The sequence below is a fragment of the Fusarium fujikuroi genome, chromosome FFUJ_chr11 (genome assembly GCF_900079805.1).
Source record: "Fusarium fujikuroi IMI 58289 draft genome, chromosome FFUJ_chr11".
Classification (NCBI taxonomy): domain Eukaryota; kingdom Fungi; phylum Ascomycota; class Sordariomycetes; order Hypocreales; family Nectriaceae; genus Fusarium; species Fusarium fujikuroi.
In genome coordinates, this window is record NC_036632.1 from 131290 (window position 1) to 151889 (window position 20600).

At 48.7% G+C, this 20600-nt stretch overlaps 7 protein-coding genes; 3 read left to right on the forward strand and 4 right to left on the reverse strand.

Moving 5' to 3' along the window:
• Window positions 1-1271: 1271 nt before the first annotated feature.
• FFUJ_11254 (uncharacterized protein) lies at window positions 1272-4140 on the reverse strand (the record flags this gene model as incomplete). XM_023570131.1 has 13 exons in its annotated part: window positions 1272-1383; window positions 1445-1602; window positions 1659-1788; window positions 1842-1964; window positions 2017-2150; window positions 2213-2307; window positions 2359-2830; window positions 2884-3010; window positions 3076-3218; window positions 3279-3719; window positions 3782-3884; window positions 3941-4029; window positions 4081-4140. The coding sequence occupies 13 exons, from the start codon at window positions 4138-4140 to the stop codon at window positions 1272-1274; spliced, it is 2187 nt and encodes a 728-aa protein (XP_023437288.1).
• Window positions 4141-8111: 3971 nt separating this feature from the next.
• On the forward strand, window positions 8112-8606 carry FFUJ_11255 (uncharacterized protein; the record flags this gene model as incomplete). The annotated part of the gene is made up of 1 exon (XM_023570132.1): window positions 8112-8606. One exon carries the CDS (start codon window positions 8112-8114, stop codon window positions 8604-8606), a length of 495 nt encoding a protein of 164 aa, XP_023438102.1.
• A 1066-nt stretch (window positions 8607-9672) lies between these two features.
• FFUJ_11256 (uncharacterized protein) lies at window positions 9673-10518 on the reverse strand (the record flags this gene model as incomplete). XM_023570133.1 has 3 exons in its annotated part: window positions 9673-10251; window positions 10307-10433; window positions 10484-10518. The coding sequence occupies 3 exons, from the start codon at window positions 10516-10518 to the stop codon at window positions 9673-9675; spliced, it is 741 nt and encodes a 246-aa protein (XP_023437289.1).
• A 505-nt stretch (window positions 10519-11023) lies between these two features.
• Window positions 11024-11800, reverse strand: FFUJ_11257 (uncharacterized protein; the record flags this gene model as incomplete). XM_023570134.1 has 2 exons in its annotated part: window positions 11024-11326; window positions 11774-11800. The coding sequence occupies 2 exons, from the start codon at window positions 11798-11800 to the stop codon at window positions 11024-11026; spliced, it is 330 nt and encodes a 109-aa protein (XP_023437290.1).
• Window positions 11801-12621: 821 nt separating this feature from the next.
• On the forward strand, window positions 12622-13636 carry FFUJ_11258 (related to 1-acyldihydroxyacetone-phosphate reductase; the record flags this gene model as incomplete). XM_023570135.1 has 3 exons in its annotated part: window positions 12622-12653; window positions 12713-12942; window positions 12993-13636. 3 exons carry the CDS (start codon window positions 12622-12624, stop codon window positions 13634-13636), a joined length of 906 nt encoding a protein of 301 aa, XP_023437291.1.
• A 440-nt stretch (window positions 13637-14076) lies between these two features.
• On the reverse strand, window positions 14077-15417 carry FFUJ_11259 (uncharacterized protein; the record flags this gene model as incomplete). The annotated part of the gene is made up of 1 exon (XM_023570136.1): window positions 14077-15417. One exon carries the CDS (start codon window positions 15415-15417, stop codon window positions 14077-14079), a length of 1341 nt encoding a protein of 446 aa, XP_023437292.1.
• A 609-nt stretch (window positions 15418-16026) lies between these two features.
• Window positions 16027-20374, forward strand: FFUJ_11260 (related to ABC transporter; the record flags this gene model as incomplete). XM_023570137.1 has 3 exons in its annotated part: window positions 16027-19722; window positions 19776-19939; window positions 19996-20374. 3 exons carry the CDS (start codon window positions 16027-16029, stop codon window positions 20372-20374), a joined length of 4239 nt encoding a protein of 1412 aa, XP_023437293.1.
• Window positions 20375-20600: the final 226 nt, after the last annotated feature.

The window sequence follows — 20600 nt, forward strand, 5'->3', positions numbered from 1 at the left end:
CTGGCTTAGTATGGTAGCAGGTGTAAGTGTAAAAATGCAGATAATAAATGACAATACGTGCCATGGACACTCCAAGAAATGGATGCCAGGCTTCTGCTTTTTTTTGATGTGGAAAAAAAACCTAAGTTCAAGATAGCAGAGCTGAAAATCTGGATTTTCTTGACGAACTTGGTCAGACTTGGGGGCCAGCTTAGAATTGCAATTGCACCACGAAAACAGCTCCAAACTCATTGAAAGTAGCATGGTTCAAAAGCTTACAATGAATTGTATCACCTCATTCATTGTCCGCCCGTAAACTAAACCTGGATGTGGCTCCCAGCACGCGATACAGTTTCCTCTACGATTTTATCGCGATTGAGATTAGTGCTAGCACACATGTATAAGGTAATTGAATGAAAGAGTCAAGCAGCTTATATCCTGTTGCAGAGCTATACGCTTTGTCCGTCCGTAAATTGTTTCTACATCTGTCGCTGAGGCCGGGCGCACTTTGCACTCCTATTGCTAGAGCCCCACCAATCTCGTGATAGCTTCATTTGCAAAACACAGTGCCATCATGCGAGTGTCGCTAATCGCTGCCACCTGCAGGTTGGTGCAAAAGATAGATAAGCGATACTGCTCGGTCAATCTAGACCACCAGAAAGTTTCTTATGCTGCAGACAGTCGAGTCTATTGTCTTGCTCATTACTTACACTTACTGTAAACTCTAGCGCGAGATATTGACTAAGGAATCAAATAAGACGAAACTCGCTATCTCGACCAATATGTATCATCATGTGTCTTCCCTCTCAGCCAAAAGATATAGCTATTAAGTTTGAGTGCCATGTTGTGCTTTCTTCAATCGCAGGCAAGGCGACGTGGTACCTTCTTGTGATGTTCTGGACGCAGTGAAGGGTCGGCAACGTATCCTCGGCGAATCTTAACTGTGCCCATGATGTGTAGCCCACCAGTCCTGTCACATCCCCTCCTCAGTCTACGTACGCTGGAGTCTTACATTGAGGGAAGAAAAATGGCACACTCTTTGGCTAAGGTTGACCATCTCTTAATTGAAATGGCTTTATGATGCGGAGAAGACAGCTCCAACAATTTAGTATTACTATGAACAAACACAAAAACATAATTGAGCAAGAATAAAAAACTTAAAAGGCCTAACTAAATGACAGGACGTCGAGCAATACGCTGACAGACGTTAAAGAACAATTTGCATGACAGAGAAATTTGGGAAAGCGAGCCGCTGTCTGGAGAGGCTGCTATGCCCGCAAGGGACCAACTGCTCAGGCTTTGCTGAAGGGACTGCTCATCGTGGAAACACCATTCTTGGGCTTAGGCAGCATAGGAAGGAGAGTCTGAACCCAGCCCACGATCTGAGGCGCTTCGACAGAGATTCTAGAAGTGTGCTGTTAGTCTCCACGAGTAAACTTTGGGTATTGCTCGAGCGTCAACTTACCTGCAACCGGTGGCAGTGGACTCCATCTTGGTCTTTGACTTGGACTTGGAGGAACTGTGCGATCCCGAGACCGCAAAGGGGCCCCAGCCGACGGAGACGTTGGCCTGGGTAGAGGAAGCTGAGACCGCACTCTCGAGCTTGGTGGTGTCTCCCGAGAACTACACTAGAAGTTAGAATCAAGATAGGATGTAAGACTAAGATAGCAAGTGCTTACACTGAGTTCGATGTCGGCAGCAATGACAAAGGCTGTTGGGTAAGAGGAGAACTGCTGATATTCGCCCGTGAGATTTTTCCCGTTGTCGAATGCGTCTCTCAAGACATCCTCTCCTGGAGAAATTTTGAATCTGCATCAATTTCATCAATATTTGCCACCGCTGCAATGTATGGGTCGACTTACTCTCCAGAGTCGAGCTCAGCATCAGCAAAAAGCTCAGCGTGAAGCCAAGGCCTTTCAATCTCGACAACCATACAGCTCATACTAACCTCAACCTCGAGATTAGACATGGATGACATAGCCTGCCTAGAATTTGTTAGTAATTGCGTTGCACAAAGCATGGGCCTGTAAAACTTACGCGCTGCTTTCTGTATGACTTGCACCGGCCGATGCGCGCCACCAACCCCAACCGGCCTTGCCGCAGATGGAGGAAGCACTCTGAGATGTCGAAGTCTCGGAGTCGCTGCTCCTTTGTGACACCTTGCACGAAATCTGAATGATCCATCAGCAGCCATGTCAACATACACGGGCGTTTCCTTTTTGGTAGGACCAACCTTTGTCCAGGAATCAGGACCATCGTCGGCGGCATTGCGCCAGGTGTCCTCGTTGTCGAGATCGATGACATTGCCAACTCCTGGGTTCTTGAGACCTTTGGAAGGTGTTAGTGGACTGAACTCCAGAACGGCAGCGCTTGACTTACTTGGATTGGCTTGAAGCTCATCTCCTGTCACAACAATGCCCTGGGCATTGATGACCGGCAACAACGGCGGCGCACTGATCAAGGGAGCAGCCTCGGCCGCGCTCAATTGTTTCTTGAGCTCGCCGATATCTTCCTTGATCTGCTTTACCCGTGCGCCGATCCAGGTCTTAGCCTTGTCCTTGTTCTGTTCCGTATTGTCACGGACTGATCTGTTATTTCGATTCAAGCTGGCTTCATCGTGAATTTTCTGCTCGTCTGTCAATTTCTGGAGGACATTTTCGGTGAGAGGGGCAGCGCCGTAAGTGTCCCTCAACCAGTTGGTCTTGTTTGTCTGATTATTGTCCTGGCCCCTGCTTTCAGCATTCTTGGTGTCCATGTTGCTGTAAACCTGGGCATAAGCTTCCTTAACTTTTTCGTTGTCGGCCGTCGACTCGCTGGACAACACTGGGAAGAAGGCATTTTTCTCGATAGCCTGAAACAACCATTAGTTCTGGATTATACTACCGAAGTAGATGGTAGACTGACATCTGCAAGAGTTTCGTGGGAAACAAGGAGACCTTGCAAGCGACGAATTTCCGCACGAATCTCTGCTGGATTGAGCTTGGCGTGATCCTTCTTCCAATTAAGGGTCTTCTTCGCAACCATCGTTGCCCTGCGCTCATGTTAGTCTTGGCGATATTCATTTGTAAAAGCAAGTTGAAAGAGTGAATAGCATACCAGCTGACCGGCGTAAGTACAACGCCATTGTACTCACTGGACCCATCAGAAGCGATGGCAGTGAGGTTTCTGTAGGCCTCCTTGCTGTTCTCAATACGCTTCATGCCCGATGAGATGTCAACAATCCCAAAATGGAAATCCACCTAGATAACCCACGACCATCAGCATAGCTTCGACATGTATTGTGGCAAGTAAAGCCATACCATGAACTTATAACCATGGACTACCCAATCCATATACTTGGTTTGAATCGTGTTCTTGAATTCTCTCGCGTGCTCTTGAATCCATTGCATGTACTTCTCCTGAGAAGCCTTGATTTGGGCAGTCGTAGCGCCGGCAGGTGGTGCGAGCCTCTCCAATGCCTGAGCTTGGGCGCGCTGGTACTCAGCCACTTCCTTCGCCCACGCTGACTGTTTCATCACATAAGTCTCAACCTTTGTCCGACCGTTGCCACTAGGAGTGTCGTCCGGTGAAGTCAAATAGCCCATGGAATACTTGTAGCGCTCTCGGATTGTTTTGAGGCGCGGATCGGTGATGTCTCCAGTCTCGTTGGACACAACACCAGAGACAGAGGCCTCAACAGGGACCAGGAGATCGAGAGCTGCGAGATAGCTTCGAGCAACAGACTTACCCGTTTTGCCGGCCTATAATACAGCGTCACTGGGTCAGTTGCTGGCCTTTCTCGAGGACCGGTTGGGAAACTTACTGTATACTTTGACAAGGGTATCATGCCATCAACGAGTCGTGCTTCCTTGATCTGGACATCCAAAGGCGGTTTGATATGCTTTGAGACATTGTAGTAGTAGTCCCTAGAGTTATGGTTAGTATACCCACATCGAATGTGGTCATGTGCGTATTGACTAACTTCCAATCAATTACAGTACCAGGTAGCGACACAGTAAGAACTTGGTTGCTGGCAACGGGAATAGAGGACGCGATGGCTCCTCGAACAGTCTGCACCGATCAGCCTACTATCACGAAGTTACACAGAAAGTTGTACTTTACCTCAGAAGCGTTGGTCATGGCCGCCAAGACCTCCCTGGCTTGCTCCTCGGTTGACGGCATGTTGCTTGTGATTGAGGTAATTGATAATATGAGGTTGAGAATACGTGAGTGGTGCTTAGGGTCTGATATAGAAAAAGGAAGGGCATAACGACCGCGATGTCGCCCGCTTTTATACCGCAACATGAGTTCTCCTCCCATGCATCTCATAGATAGTCTCCAGACCTGGAATTGCCTTGCCCCGAGATGAGATGTCTCGGAACCCTAATCATCGTCTGAGCCCGTCTTCGCTGTCGTCCCTCGCTGCCTCGAGAACCTTTTTTATCACCACGCTAACCATGTTCGTGACGTCCTCTAGATCATCTCTACATCGAGACTCATCATCACTACGGCTGAGCTCAATGCGTCACCAAGATGTGATAGAACGGTCTGGGTCGCAGTGAAGCCCCTGTTAGATACCAGTCTGGGAGGGACGAAAGCCCCGTCATCCATGCCCAAAATGACCTGCCTTGACCGAGAAAGAGAAAAGTCACCTAAATCAGGAATGCCTTTGCGAAGTGTGTCGGCTTGACTGACGGTCCTCGACACTGGGTATTCTATGAGCCTAAGTGGCTGGCTGAGTGTAACATGACTTGATCACAAGAGGGAAATGATCGGGTCACATATGTGGACACCAAAGCACAGATTTCCAAGTTTGGTAATCTTTCAGGTTGAAGAGTAGTTCATCTCTCCTAGGCAGTCGGTTCGCCGGCGAGCAATCTCCTCTGGGACATAGGTGATGAGTGTCCACTGGAATCCATGACCTGTTTTGGTCTTTTCTGGTCTGATCATGACAAGAGGTTGTCGTCTGATTGGTTAACAGCGCAGATCTATGACCAGAGCATGGCGTTGAGATAGAACTGGATTGTCTCAGGCGAGTCACATATCTGAGTGATGTGCATATCAAGTTGCTCAAGGTGACTATAATGGAGGCCTAAGGGTGAAATGCTTTGGAAGCCAAGACCTATGTTCGTGGGGCTGACCCAAATAGTATTCTGCTGTATAGAAGCGACACTAGGGATGCTATGTGGCTAGCTGAAGTTAGCTTTATGCTGTAGTAATTGGTTAGTTATTATGGTATAATGCCCAAGTTATTATCCAGATGTGTTATTTGCAGTTGAGACTTGTGGCTCAGAGTTTAAACCAGCAGATATAACTTAGTGGCTAGCTGAAGCGCTGGCGCCTAGCCGCATACGCTAGGGGCTTACTATCGATCTGGTAAGCCTGACCTGCGCTAAAAGTGTGATACAGGTGAGGCGTCTATATCACGCGCCTCGCACGTCTATATCACATTTTCTAAGTGTGGTTTCGAGACTCTGGCTCTGCTTCTGGTTAATTCTCTTGGTTGAGCTCGAGATTTAATTCTGGGCTAAGCTCAAATTGCCCAATATTGCTACTCCCCTAAGAAGCCTGCTTCTGAGTTATGGATAATTTCGACTTGAATGCGTGTGTCCTGAATCGCCGTAGGGTGTATTGAGAAGGCCATACTTGACAGAAGATGATTTCGATAATGTGTCCACCAAGTCATTTGTGCGGGTGATTCCGAATCATAGCCTCGCACAGCGTGGCCAAAAGTTGGCCAAATGATGTCTACTTGGTTATGTCTGATTTCACTCGTGTAGCCAACCTCGCCAGCGCTCAGCTACCGACTTCAAGTTTACCGACCATTGATGTCCGCAAAGGCCATTTATGTTTTTTCAAATATTTTTGCAGACTTCAGACCCTGAGTTGGGCACAAAACTCTTCCATTTGATCCCCTAAGAAGTTGGTGTTCCGCTTAGATAAGTACAAAGTAGTCTTCCTTGGCTGGCCCGGCACAGACTTCAAGAGACCTGGAAAGGCCACTATCGGCGCTGGTATCCATATGATCATGCTTGAGATGATGGCTATAGTGGAACGGCGGCTGCCTAATGACCTCACTGCCACACAGAGCGAGAGCATTGTCAAGACTTTTCCTAAGGCCATTATCAATCACTGGCATAAAATCCGCTGCGAACTGCTTGAAAGGAAGCATTTGCATGAACGGTAAGAATATCATTTCGTTAATAATAGATCAGATGGTCGACTTCGCCAGCAAATAAGCGGTCCCTCAGGGCCGGGACGTGATTTGCATGGGCTACAGCTTTGGCTGTAATCTCATGCCAGCCTCCGCTATTTATTACGCTCATTGCTGGCCCAATGTGTGGCACTTTCTGGCCTGTGGAGAATGGTCTTTACAAATCTGGTAGACTGTGTTCCAGATCCATTGGAGCGTGCATTAATCGTCAACATGGAAAGACTCGACGTCTGGGTTCTGGATACTGAATTGCATTATCAACTCAATGACAAGACTGTTCATCATTACTTGAGAGCTAGGACTGTTGGCAGGAAGCTTGCTTTACTTCGCTTGGGCAACCTTAGGCTATCTTGGGGTCATTCTATCGGCTCAGAACGAACTATTCCGGGTTGTTCTTAGGTCCATGCCAATAATGTGATGGATTGTGATAAACGAGTCTGGGCTACACACAGGCTTGGTATGTCTCGGGAATGTGCCCTTCCGGTTGTTGATGTTTCTTTAGAGCATGCCAGCGAAATCCAATATGGGATCATGCGCTCTATTTCGGGAAACCTCCAAGCAAGTCTCAGGATGTGACGAGAAACCTGGCCTTCCAGGAACAAATCGCCCCTCGATTGTGGCTGGCTGTGATGCCGCTTTATGCCTTCTTACGGAGGGTGAATGTCCCATATTCAAGTGGTCGTCCGCTCAATTTCCCCATTTTGTCTCCCCATGACTCAGAGCAGAAGTGATAGAGTCGAGGGAGGTGATGCGGCCCTCATATACCTCGTCTTCACAATAACTACCCCGCTCCCGAGACGTGCTGAACTTTCATACCTTGGCAGCCCGGGATACGAGATGTGATTCTCTCGCACCATCTATATTGAATGTGCCTCAGCCCTTTGAGCTTGCGGGATGTTACCTCGCTGAGGAGAGGGCGCCGGTCTCGATCCTGGATCCAGTCGCGTAAAGCACACTGCTGAGCCGAATACTGTCGGGACCTGTTGTACTGGAAGTGACGAATGCCTACACCAATTTCGGTGCATTAGCATCTACTGGCAGCAATCGACTTACTTGGTGCTAGATGCCAAGAGATCGGCAGTGGACCTACACGAGGTTCGCATTGGCATGTTGGACCTTCTGTATGAAGAGGGCTGCATGGTGGCGAGCTGAATTGACTAGTTAGGAGCGCTCAAAATACTCGGTCCTGAATAGGAACTCTTTAACGAGGAGGCAAGGGTCGCCAGTGGTGACTGTGGCTGGCTGAAGGACCTGATGTGCTGTTGACATGCAAATGCAGGTTATCGTCCGGGTGCTTCCGGAGCGGGCAAGCATATGTGATAAAGCCCGTGGCGCATGTCTCAGTTCTCCACGACCAATGGATTTCCTGGATACTCCTCCGCTCATTGTCTTGGATATTGATCTAGCCATTTATCGCCTGTTCGGCCGGGCGCTTACAACAACCGCTAGATTATTTTCCCATTGATGAGGAGCCAAAAAATACCTGAGCGATGTACGTAGTTGTACCTGCCATGCATTTACCACAGTCTGCGCGAACAATGGGGTGTAGGTAGCCTGTGAACATTGGAATTTCGGCCGGTAATACGAGTAGGCATGCAAGTTTCAGCTCGTTTGTTAATTAAATAAAGTTGGCCTATTGGTCGTTGTCCGGATACGGCAAGGCCAGAGAATCTGTTGGTCCCTAGCCAGCTCGGCGATGAGCACACGTGGATCAAGGTAGCGAAAGCTGAACTCGGTGACCAAAATTAGAGGGAATAGATGAGACGTGTAAGCGAGGTGCGTGAGCTATAAAGTCGGGGACTCCTTTCGCCCTTCAATGTCCCGTTCATCTGAACTGCATCGACCTTCTTCATTTCACATCCTCAACGCTATTCCTACCCACACTTTAACATTCTTGCCCGTTTCAATCTTCTGCTTTCATTCCAGGTCACTTAACACAATGGAAGCGGAAGTCACGGGCGCACAGGAAGTCATGCGCGACGAGACTTGGAAGTTCGCCATCGATTACATCGACAAGAAGAAAGCCGCCAGTACAAGTGAAGCCGTATCCAATGGCATCTGGAACGAAATCCTTCGGAGAAACTTCCCCTATCCAAAATTCATCATCGCCCCGGAACAAAGACAGACCCCCACAGCTAAGCGCCCTGATTTCACGATATTCTTCGTGGATAAAAAGGAACGAGAATGGCATCCCGTCTTCACTTTTGAAGGCAAAGCTTCTTACTATATCAATACGACATCCAGAATCGAAAAAGGGGAAGCCCAAGCCGCTGGTTACGTCCCAGGCCTATCATGGTCCAACCAAGAAGAAATCGACAAACAGCGGAAAATTACGTATGGGATGTTTGCTTGCGGCAAGAGCTTCACGATATTACAATATGACGTCGATAATAAAAAGAATGGATGTATTCATGAAATCGTCTCTCGATACTGACGCAAAGGAGTTTGATGCCTTCTGCAAGGCGCGCGCCAACTCATTTTAAGCCGGATCGTGTTCTGTCAAGACAGTCTTTATGTGAATGTCTCGTTGGCTGCAATCCACCAGAAGCTGAGCGGGTTTCCATGAAGGATCCCAGCTAGAATGCGTCTTATATAAGTAGTCTATTGGGAGGAAGCCACCGAATCATTCAACATGGTTGATGGCAGAAGAGAGAATTACATGGAGGAATTTCTTATCAGTCGTGGTTGCTTTCTGTTTGTTATCTAGTAAATTGAGTGTCAATTCAATTGTTGAACATTCCGCCATCTGCGCAGGTATGGATTTGCTGAAAAGCAGTTGACACACCAGGGAATTGATGCACTCTCTGTAACATACTATACATGTTGAGGTTATCTTGCGATTTGTAATCATGGATAGGATCTTGATGGTAGCGAGATATTTGTTTTCGGGAGGCTATTCGTCTTGTTGCTCGTGCGCCGGATGTATGTCGTGGTCAATCCGAGTCACTTCTTGTTTTTCTGGACTGGCTAGGCCTGGCTGGGAAATATACTTCTCCAATACTTTTCAACGTCCCTTAAGGGGCTAAGAATGCTGTGAAGAAGTTGTCAGCGCGTCAGTTTTGACCAATCAGTGCATGTGCCCTGCGGAGAAGCTGGCATTCTCGCCTCTGTTCGTTTTCGCGTGAGGTTGTTCGCGATGGTGGTGACCTACGTCCAATAGTGCAATATAACACGCGCCAAGTTTTCCCCGACCTGGGAGCTTGGCTGGAATTTTCAGTCACGCCGTTCAAAATGGCAGCAAGTTGCTAGGAACTCCAGCACCATTGCTACAGAAATAGCGATAGTCTGGGAGGACGGGTCCTGGAAGCCCCGGGAGTATCGCCATCAATGCGACTCAAATGGCACTGCAACCACATATAGCCATATAGCAAGCCCGTCGACTGTGCTGACAAAGCGTGGCCAAGTAGTCGCTCTCTAGGAGGTCCAAGAAAGCAGTGAAATGGCGCTGACGATGTCTTTTAGCTTCATAAAGCCTTAAACTGCTATAGTTACTATATTAACTAAACAGGCCTACTAAGACTTGCGCCTTCTCTGCCACATTCTTTGCACCGATATCCTTCAGCCTCAACTGGCACTTTTTCCCGGGGGCCAGTGCAGGGGCAGTATCCGAGGGATGGAGCTTGAACGCAGTAATACAGAAGCTCTTTCAAGAAATCGGGACACTCAATGAGTAGCTCGTCAAAGGCCTCCCGGATATCAGATTGTCCCCCTGCACCTTGTAGCTTGTTTCTGGCAAACTCCAAGGCTGGGTCACGGAGACCCCTTGAGCTATCGGGAGTCATGGTGTAAACGAATGGGATTGAATTGAGAAACTCGTCGAGTTCCAGGTTCTCATCCAGGGACCATGAGTATTTTCGAGCGGATAGATCTCTGAGTCCTTTGATATCGTATTCGTCCCCCAGAGCATACATTATCGCATGAGTCGAGAGTGCACCGGAATTGGATGCAGTGTTGGTTTTGTCGGGATTGTCAGGTTCGTTCATGTGGATAGAATAGTCGCCCGTATACAGGTAGTCGACCATAAGCTGTATCATATCAGGCTGATGTGATTTCAAGTTATATGTACCGGAGAATGCTTCCTAGAAGTCTGTCAGAACGACAGTCAGGTGTACTTGCTGTATCGAATCTCCATACCTTGAATTGACCAGCACATGCTGCACGAAAAACTGGAGATTGGCTGCAAATGATGATCTTGTGAACCTTGATATCTCGGCCGTCACATGCCAATGTAAAATCGGTAAATTCGCCGGACTCGCGGGCTCTGTTGATTTGGTCAATTATGATCTCGGACGTAACGGCAGGTGATCGTACTGCACTATGCGTGCTCTGGTATCTTCATAATCCATGATGGCTGACGACGGGTAACTCGAAGTACGAACAGCAAAACACAACACGGGAACAGAAAGATAAAATGGCCACAAGTGCAAGTTTGGCGGATTATTCCTTTTAATGCCAAACAATGACGAGGTGTCTGATTCATGCGTGGCCTCATGATCCCGAATTCGTGGTTCTTCGAGTCTGGATCTGGTTAGTTATCAGATCTAGCGTTATACCTTGGCGCCACTGGCAACAAAGTTTGCAACCATGACATCTGTCACAGCCACAAGCCACATCCACTGTGTCGGCGGTCTGAAATGTTGCTTTGGAGTTAAGATAAATGACTGTATAGTGACAAAATTCCGCTTGCTCTCTATGAAGGCGTGAGCACTTGCGTGTCGCTCTTGTTGATGACCTACATGATGTAGTTGTATAAGTGGCAACAAACATTGTAATTCAAGGCTAAGCAGCTCTTGTGAGGTTCTCGAATTCTGGAAATTCTGACTGGAGTTTAAATAAATGCCAATGCTGTGTCTAGGGAATGTAGACTTCTTCCATGTGTTCATCATCGGTATCATTGCCCTGCTGTCGCTCACGCTCTCGAGCCTCCAAATCTTCCAAGATACGGCAGTTATGACACATATCGATAGAAACTTCCTCTTCATCAACCTCAACTCCATAGCATGGCTCTTCTGTGTTGTCATCAATCTGGGTCAAAGGGCCCCGTCCACGCCGACCACATGGCGTGGTAGGCCCATAGCCACCAACGCTGGTGCCACTACATCTGTCGCAGACCTCGACGGTCTTGGTTTGGTAGCACAGGGTTTGATGTCTTTGCTACAGGTTAGCATCAAGGTACGGGTAGGAAAAGAGACATACCCTAGGCCTGGAATGTAAGGGCTCGGAGATAATCGGCGAAACTTGGCAGAGTTGAAAAAGAATCAAGTTTAAGGAGAATAAAAAGTAGAAATTGATATGACTATATAGTATCGATATATGTCGATCATTCTGAGCGAAACCGTGCAGGTGCACGACGTATTGAATGTGGCGCTGGCATCCTTCGCCCGGCCAGATAGACAGCCTGATTTGACAATGTGACATGTCTTTTAAGGTGCAGAATACCCGCATTCTTGTGACCAACCAGATCTTCCCCACATCACACCAGTCAGCATCATGTTACAGTATGCACCAAGGATACCACATGAATCAAGATTTCTCAATATGAAAAGCTACAGAGTCATTGTCTGATAGCGTGGATGGGGCTGCATCAAGTGCAGACCATACAGGCCAGTCCACCTTGGTGGTCACCATTGTGACGACTGTATCGGAGTGAGGCCTGGTATACGTGTATAGTTATTCTGTGACGCATTTAGAATCCTATGCGTGACGTCTTCCCAGCGTGGGAACAAGATCTCGATTATAAGAGGCAAAAAGACTCAATTAAGTATGTTTCGTATAACCTTAGGAGGCATGTTGATCATTTTTCGTAGGCACCCAAGCCTTTCTTCCTTCAGCGCCAGACCTTTTGTCAATAGCTATACATTCCAGTGAATGGATACACAGTAGAAGAGCTACAGTATCAGGCAAAACTGGACGGAAGCGTCCTCTTGCGACTAGGTATCAGGACACATGCGCGAAACAAGACAGGGAATAATTATTTCTCCGATTTGTGATAACGGTCTCACTGCATCAGCTCGGATTACTAACTTAATGTCCCAGCGCAACTTAGCACGTCGGGTTGTTCACTAATCAACTAACTACCGATGCATTCCCCGCCGCGAAGCCCGAAATGACCGCATTGGCTAGAGCAATGCCCGCAGACTCCGCATTGCAATTGAGTTTCGGCAAGTCTCCATACGCCCGCAGCCAGGTTGAGATTGAAGCTGTTCCTCTTCATTATTACTAAAGCCTCCGAGGAGAGAAGCGAATGGTTATCTATAGCGGTTATGATGACCAACCACCAATTTGCACACAAGCTTTATAAAGGGACAATGTAATTGAGGCTCTAGACACGGCTCCAGTTATCCATCCATATTCTGCATCACAATTGATACTTCCAGCATACTCTATCAGCTGAAGAGCAAACCTGGTCTGCACTGAACCCAATAACACCACCTTGCGAATACCTCATAATGTCCAACAAGCCGACAGCTCTGATTACTGGGTACGCTCCACTACGATTGGCATGGCATGCAGGTCGGGACTTAACTAACGTATATGCAGCTGCTCTGAGGGCGGAGCCGGGCATGCCCTCGCTCTAGAATTCGCAGCCAAAGGCTATCGAGTCTTTGCGACCGCTCGATCCACCAAATCGCTCGCAGGCCTTCAAGAAAAAGGCATCGAGCTTCTGACGCTTGACGTGACCAACTCGGAGAGTATATCTGCTCTCAAGGACGAGATAACAAAGCGAACGGGAGGCAAGTTGGATATTCTGTTTAATAATGCTGGAATGAGTGAGTCTACTGAGTCATGTATTAATACGAATTCTTATTGACTCTTTCAGTGTACGAGGCCCCCGCCATCGAAGCCGACAAGGATCAAGTCCAGAACATGTTCAAGACCAACGTCTTTGGTCTCTTCGACATGGTCCAGGCCTTCACCCCACTGCTCATCGCATCGGTCGCCGGGTCAAAAACGACACCTACCATCATCAACACAGCGTCGATTGTAGCGCGTGTACCTTATTATTTTACCGCCCAGTATAACGCCACTAAAGCAGCAGTAGCCTCCTACTCTGACACACTACGTCTTGAACTTGCTCCCCTCGGCATCAAGGTCATCACTCTGTATATGGGAGTAGTTGCAACACATCTCACGTCACCCGACAAGAAGCTTCTTTCTCCTGATAGTATCTTCATTGATGCCGAGGAAGGTCTGCGTGAGAGATCTAGACTTCATCTGAAGAATGGTACCAAGCCCGAGGAGTTCGCACGGTCGGTGGTGAAGGATGTGTTAAAGAACAAGACAGCTTTGAGCAAAGGGGAGTATATCTGGCAAGGAGCTAATGCATATGTTGTTTGGCTTCTTAATGCCATTGGATGGAGAAAGATTTTTGATGGGATCTCCGAAGGAGGCGTTGGGCTTACCAAGGATGTGAAGCAGGCAATATATAAGAAAGGTCAGAGCAGTCTGCCAAAGGATAGTTAGAACTTGGTCATGGTTAGAGGTGATATTTAATTTGTAATAATAATATCTTATAATTGTTTGTACTATAAAGAGCTGGCTCTGACGGAATACGGTATCTGGCAAATCTTTGGACTGACTCTTACAAATCGGATGCGAGAGAGAGTAAAATTGCAGCCAAGAAGAGCGCAAGAACAATCTTGAAGCATCGTCAGGCTCCCTTACAATGTGGAGGTTTACATCTCGTGGGCAAGTTGGCGGTCCTCAGGGAACAAGAAAGCATCAGATCCTGTGAGGTGTCAAAATGAGTTCTAACAAGTCACACAAGTCTTTTCCATCGTCTAGGACCAAAGTTATGAGTTTTCCCTTCATCTCCTAGACATCCACTAGTGATACCACTCATGTAAAATAACAATCCCAAGTCGAACAATAATACATTCGCAAGCACAATATAATAGACCAAACTAGGCTCTAATACTTCTAAAGATATCTGCAACCTTTCCAAGGAGCTTCCGTAACATAGCAGGCGTCATCATAGCATGATCAGGAATGACGCGAGGCCTTTCATCCAACTCCTTCCCAAGAACATCGACCTGCCTGAGCGACAACAGACCGACTTCCTTACCATCTAGTCCTCTCCCAACACCCAGAACACGCTCAATGTTCTCTATCAGACTAACTGACACTTCACAGAAGATCATGCCCTGTGTGCAAGGTCTCTCAAGTGGTCGGCCACAGACTATAAGACCCGGGACGGGCTCGATCGGATCGGTGGCAATTCGCTCGACTCGTGTAGCGATGTTATCGAGAATAAGCTCGTAAATAGTGATGAGCTGGATGAAGATACTCGTGATCATCAATGCTATTGGGGTAGGTAATGGTTCTGAGGTAACAGTGGGCCTAGGAAGTGAGACGTCGAATAAATTCCTTGACTTTTCTCGAAGTTCCGAAGACAGATGGCATGGGCAGATCAGCTCCATCGGCTGCGAATCACATAAGAGCTCTGGGCAGTGTCGGGTATTGTAGAGCTTCGTCAAAATGTACAGAAACTCTTGAGCGACTTTGATGATGTATTCTGCTAATGTGATGCCGTCGATAAATAACGGGCCATGTTGATAGATCATGAGATCAAAGTCGAGCGACGGCTTGGTCTTCTTCATTGCTTCAAGACGAATGTGTAGACCCAGGTTTATCGTGGATAGGTCGGCCATGAACGCTCCAGGGTCTTCTTTTCGCGGTTGATGTGTTGTGAGGCAGTTGGTCAAGGGGAAGAAGGTTTCGTATGTGATGGTGGAGTCCGGAGATATGCTGACTGGGTATAAGTTCGTGATGGTGTCTAGGTCGGTGCATAAAGGAGTATTCGTGTATTCGAGATCACCACCTAAGTTCCACGACGTTTGTGACTGGTCAAAAATGTCTGTGAATCCTATCCCCCACGACGTTGCGATCCCATCTTGTATCGCAGTGGCTGGCATTTGAGGAGGGGACGGTTTCGGGGATAACATGCCCGTCCAGTCAAACGGACTCCAATCATCCATGAGCGTAGCGTTTTGCGACAGAGCATTAGGAGAGACTGGTTTACTGACAGGCAGATGCTGAACAGCCGGTGGTGAGCCCTTCCCAGCTTGTTTTCGTCGCGGCCGCCCTGGAACCTTTTGCTGTCCTATCTCACACTTGACTCCCAGCATCGAACATCGCGCACATTTCTCATCGGTAGGTTTTATCCGTTGACATCGTGATTTGCTCTTCCTGCAGACGTCACAGGAAAAGCGTCTCTGCGAGGGATGCGGTGCGGAGACACCCATTGTAAACGGAGCTTTGTCTGCAAGCAGTGGGAAAATTGAATGGACTGTCGGATTGAAGAATAGGAGCGAAGTCCGCTGCGAGAACACCTCTATATACAAAACCCTCCGCGGAAGGTTTCACACTGCAAGGGGAGCTAGTCCCGTTGTGGGGAATTCGTGATTAGTATACTCCCCGACACGTGAACGCCCACGGCAGTGTTTAGTAACTGTTCCGGTTGGAGAGAACTGCCGTGATCGCATTGGTCTGTCGATCGCCTCGGACTCGCTTGTGTGGCCGCGAGGGGTTTAGCTTTGGGACATGCCGTGAGGGAGACGGTCGGACTCCTCGCTCCTGATAATGAATGGCGTTTCCGCAGGGTTTTTCTTCTTCGATTGCTGATTCATTCGGTTGGTCTCCGTATTTGAGTCCGGAGGGTTTTGGAGTTTAGTCAGTGAGGTTGATGACGCTTTGATCGAGAATAGATAGTTATTTGTTGCGTACATGTAAAATGTTTCTGTCGCTGTTATATCACGACTCACCTTTCGTCCCATTACGTTCCCTATCACTCAGTTAAATCTATATCGCTCTCTAATTACTACTCTTTCATTCCTTAATTCTCAACCGTAACAATGAGTGTTAATTCCTCCACCACCGAAGACGGCTCCATCACAGCCACCGAACAACCTCCCCCAGCCCTAATCGACAAACCTCCCCTCGAAAAGACCAACACTACGACACAATGGCATCTCGCCCCCGAACTCCAAGCCATGCGTGACGCCGACGAAGAAATCGGCCAAAAGCCCCGCAAACTCGGCGTCACCTGGCAGAACCTCACCGTCAAAGGCATAGGCAGCGATGCCGCGTTCAATGAAAACGTCGTCTCGCAGTTCTACCCTTTTCACCAGAGTGCCAAAGATGCTCCTATGAAGACTATCATTGATGGCTCGTATGGTTGCGTCAAGCCCGGTGAGATGTTACTTGTTCTTGGACGCCCTGGGAGTGGATGTACTACCCTCCTAAGTGTCCTAGCAAATAATCGTCGGGGTTACGAAGAAGTTTCTGGCGATGTTCATTACGGCAACATGTCTGCCGACGAAGCAAAAGCCTACCAGGGACAAATCATAATGAACACTGAAGACGAAATCTTCTTCCCTAGCCTGACAGTCGAAGCAACCGTCGACTTCGCCGCGCGCATGAAAGTCCCCTTCCATTTACCCCCCGGCATAAAGACCCGCGAAGAATACGCCCAGTTCTACAAAGACTTCCTCCTCCGCTCCGTCAACATATCCCACACAGCACATACAAAAGTCGGCGATGCTTTCATTCGCGGTGTATCCGGCGGCGAACGCAAACGCGTGTCTATCGTGGAGTGTCTTACCACGCGGGCTAGTGTGTTCTGCTGGGATAACTCTACGCGCGGTCTTGATGCGAGCACGGCGCTAGAGTGGGTGCGTGCTATACGTGCTATGACGGATATTCTGGGGTTGACTACCATTGTCACTCTGTATCAGGCTGGTAATGGGATCTACGAGCACTTTGACAAGGTTCTTGTTCTTGATGAGGGGAAGCAGATCTTTTACGGCCCGCAGAAAGATGCTGTTCCGTTCATGGAAGACTTGGGCTTTGTGAGGGACTCGGGATCGAACCGGGGAGACTTTCTGACAGGTGTTACTGTTCCGACTGAGAGGCGTGTTGCGGAGGGGTATGAGAATACCTTCCCCCGTGATGCAGATGGTGTACGCGCTGCGTACGACAGATCAGCCATCAAAGCTCGTATGGTCGAGGAGTGCCAAGCATACCCCATCAGCACCGAAGCAGCCGAGAACACCGCAATCTTCAAAGAAATGGTCACCCGCGAGAAGCAGCGCTATGTCCCCGCCTCCTCTCCCGTCACCGCGAACCTCGCCATGCAGATCCAAGCCGCTGTTACGAGGCAGTATCAGATCATGTGGGGTGACAAGTCAACGCTCTTCATGAAGCAGGGTGCGACTCTCATCCAGGCCTTTCTGGGTGGGTCGCTATTTTACAATGCTCCAGCCAACAACACTGGTCTTTTTCTCAAGGGCGGTGCATTGTTCTTCTCGATTCTGTATAATTCGCTTTTGGCGCTGGGAGAAGTGACGGATTCTTTTACTGGACGACCCATCCTTGCCAAACATCGGTCCTTTGCCCTTTACGACCCTGCAGCTTTCTGTATCGCGCAGGTTGTGGCTGATCTACCCATCCTGGCGTTCCAGGTCACTCAATTCGGTCTCGTGCTTTACTTCCTCGTCGGTCTCAAGACTACCGCCGGTGCCTTCTTCACGTATCTCGTCACCAACTACGTTACCGCCTTATCGATGACGGCCTTCTTCCGCTTCGTGGGTGCCGCATTCCCAACCTTCGACGCTGCCACCAAAGTCTCTGGACTTTCTGTAGTTGCGTTGTTTGTCTACATGGGATACATGATCATCAAGCCCGAAATGCATCCCTGGCTATCGTGGATCTTCTGGATCAATCCCATGGCCTACGGCTTTGAGGCTCTTCTTGGGAATGAGTTCCACGATCAAGAGATTCCCTGTGTTGGTCCCTACCTCATCCCCAACGGTCCTGGATATGTTGGAGGTAATGGAGGACAAGCGTGTTCTGGTGTTGGGGGTGCGGAACCCGGCGCTACATTCGTCACAGGCGATGCTTACCTCGCCAACATGTCCTTCAGTCACAGCCATATCTGGCGCAACTTTGGCATCAACTGCGCGTGGTGGGTTTTCTACGTCGGTCTCACCATCTTCTTCACGTCGCGATGGAAGCAAGTTGGAGAAGGGAATCGAACTCTCCTCATCCCTCGGGAACAACAGCACAAGTCGAAGCATCTTCTCCCCTCCAAGGACAGCGAAGCACCAACGGAAAAGACCCGTGGCGATAACGGAGCTGGAGCTTCTGATGGCGAAGTCGACACGAATCTCATGCGTAACAAGAGTATCTTTACCTGGAAGAACTTGACATATACCGTCAAAACCTCAGACGGCGACCGTGTACTTCTGGATAACGTCCAAGGCTACGTCAAACCCGGTATGCTCGGTGCATTGATGGGCTCTTCAGGCGCCGGTAAAACAACCCTCCTCGACGTCCTCGCCCAGCGCAAAACCGAAGGATCAATCCACGGATCAGTGCTCGTCGATGGTCGACCTATTCCCGTGTCTTTTCAACGATCAGCTGGCTATGTCGAGCAACTCGATATCCACGAGCCGTTGGCAACGGTTCGCGAAGCCCTCGAATTCTCTGCCCTGCTACGCCAGTCTCGCGATATACCCACCGAAGAGAAGTTGCGTTACGTCGATACCATCGTTGATCTCCTTGAGCTGAACGACCTCGAACACACACTCGTCGGTCGTCCTGGAAACGGGTTGTCAATCGAACAGCGAAAACGCCTCACCATCGCTGTTGAGCTGGTCGCAAAGCCTAGTATTCTCATCTTTCTCGACGAACCGACATCTGGACTCGATGGGCAGGCTGCTTACAACACGGTGCGCTTCCTTCGAAAGCTCTCGGCTGCTGGACAGGCTATCCTGGTGACGATCCATCAGCCATCTGCACAGTTGTTTGCGCAGTTCGACACGCTGTTGCTGCTTACCAAAGGTGGGAAGACTGTATATTTCGGCGATATTGGAGATAACGCTGCTACCGTCAAGCGGTATTTCGGCCGTTATGGCGCTCCATGTCCACCTGAGGCTAACCCCGCCGAACACATGATCGACGTTGTGTCCGGTGAAGATGGACCGTACAAAGACACGGACTGGAACCAGGTTTGGCTGCAGTCGCCGGAACATGACCAGCTCAGCAAGGACCTGGACCAAATGATTGAAGTAGCAGCATCCCAACCATCAAGCACCAACGACGACGGGAACGAATTCGCAGTCTCGATGTGGACGCAAGTCAAGCTCGTAACACACCGAATGAACGTATCACTCTTCCGAAACACAGAGTACGTCGGTAACAAATTCGCTATGCATATCAGTCTTGCGCTCCTCAACGGGTTCACGTTCTGGCAGCTTGGCGATAGTTTGACAGACCTCCAGCAAAACCTGTTTACCGTGTTTAACTTTATCTTTATCGCACCGGGTATTATCGCGCAGCTTCAGCCGCTGTTTATTGATCGAAGGGATATTTATGAAGCGAGGGAGAAAAAGAGCAAGATGTATCACTGGGCGCCCTTCGTTACTGGGCTGATTGTGTCGGAGGTTCCGTATTTGCTGATTTGTGCGGTGTTGTATTATGTTTGTTGGTACTTCACTGCTGGGCTGCCAACTGGTGCTGGACATGCCGGTAGTGTCTTCTTTGTCGTGGTAAGTCTCCCATGCGCAACGGGCATCGTTTTGGCACAGCTAACATGTTTCAGGTTATGTACGAAGGTCTGTATACTGGCATCGGTCAGATGATCGCTGCATATACTCCCAACGCGGTCTTTGCGTCGCTCGTCAATCCTCTCGTCATCACCACTCTCGTCTCGTTCTGCGGCGTGATGATCCCTTACAGTCAGATTGTAGAATTTTGGCGGTACTGGTAAGTCGCAGACTCTCTCATAACATCCCAACATCGCCATCTGACTCAAGTCATAGGATGTACTACATTGATCCCTTCAACTACCTCATGAGCTCGCTCTTGATGTTCACGACATGGGACAAGCCCGTCCACTGCAAACCCCACGAACTCGCCGTATTCGACCCCCCTTCCAACACCACCTGCGGCGACTATCTCTCTGACTATCAGAACGGTATGGGCAAGACCACCAACCTCCTCAACCCGGATGCATTCGCAGATTGTCAAGTCTGTCAATATACCTCGGGCGCAGACTACCTCCGAACATTAAACCTCAAGGAAGAATACTACGGTTGGCGAAACGCCGGTATTGTCGTTGTGTTTGTGATTGGTTTCTATGGGCTTGTGTATGTCATGATGAAGCTCAGGACCAAGGCTACCAAAAAGGCCGAGTCTTAAAAGGAATGGTTTAGAATGGGATGGAAGGATGATATTTACTAGAATGGTTAGAATGGTGCACCCTGTTACTTCTCTTCTTTGTCTTTTTGCTTGCCGACCTTTGGTTGCGGTAGTTTTAGTTTTAGACTGGATATTAATTGTTTTGGGTCAATCTTACTGATCGTCTTTACGGTGTGAATTTGTTGATCCTGTAGTCTTTCAGTCCTATAACGGAACTGTAATTTGG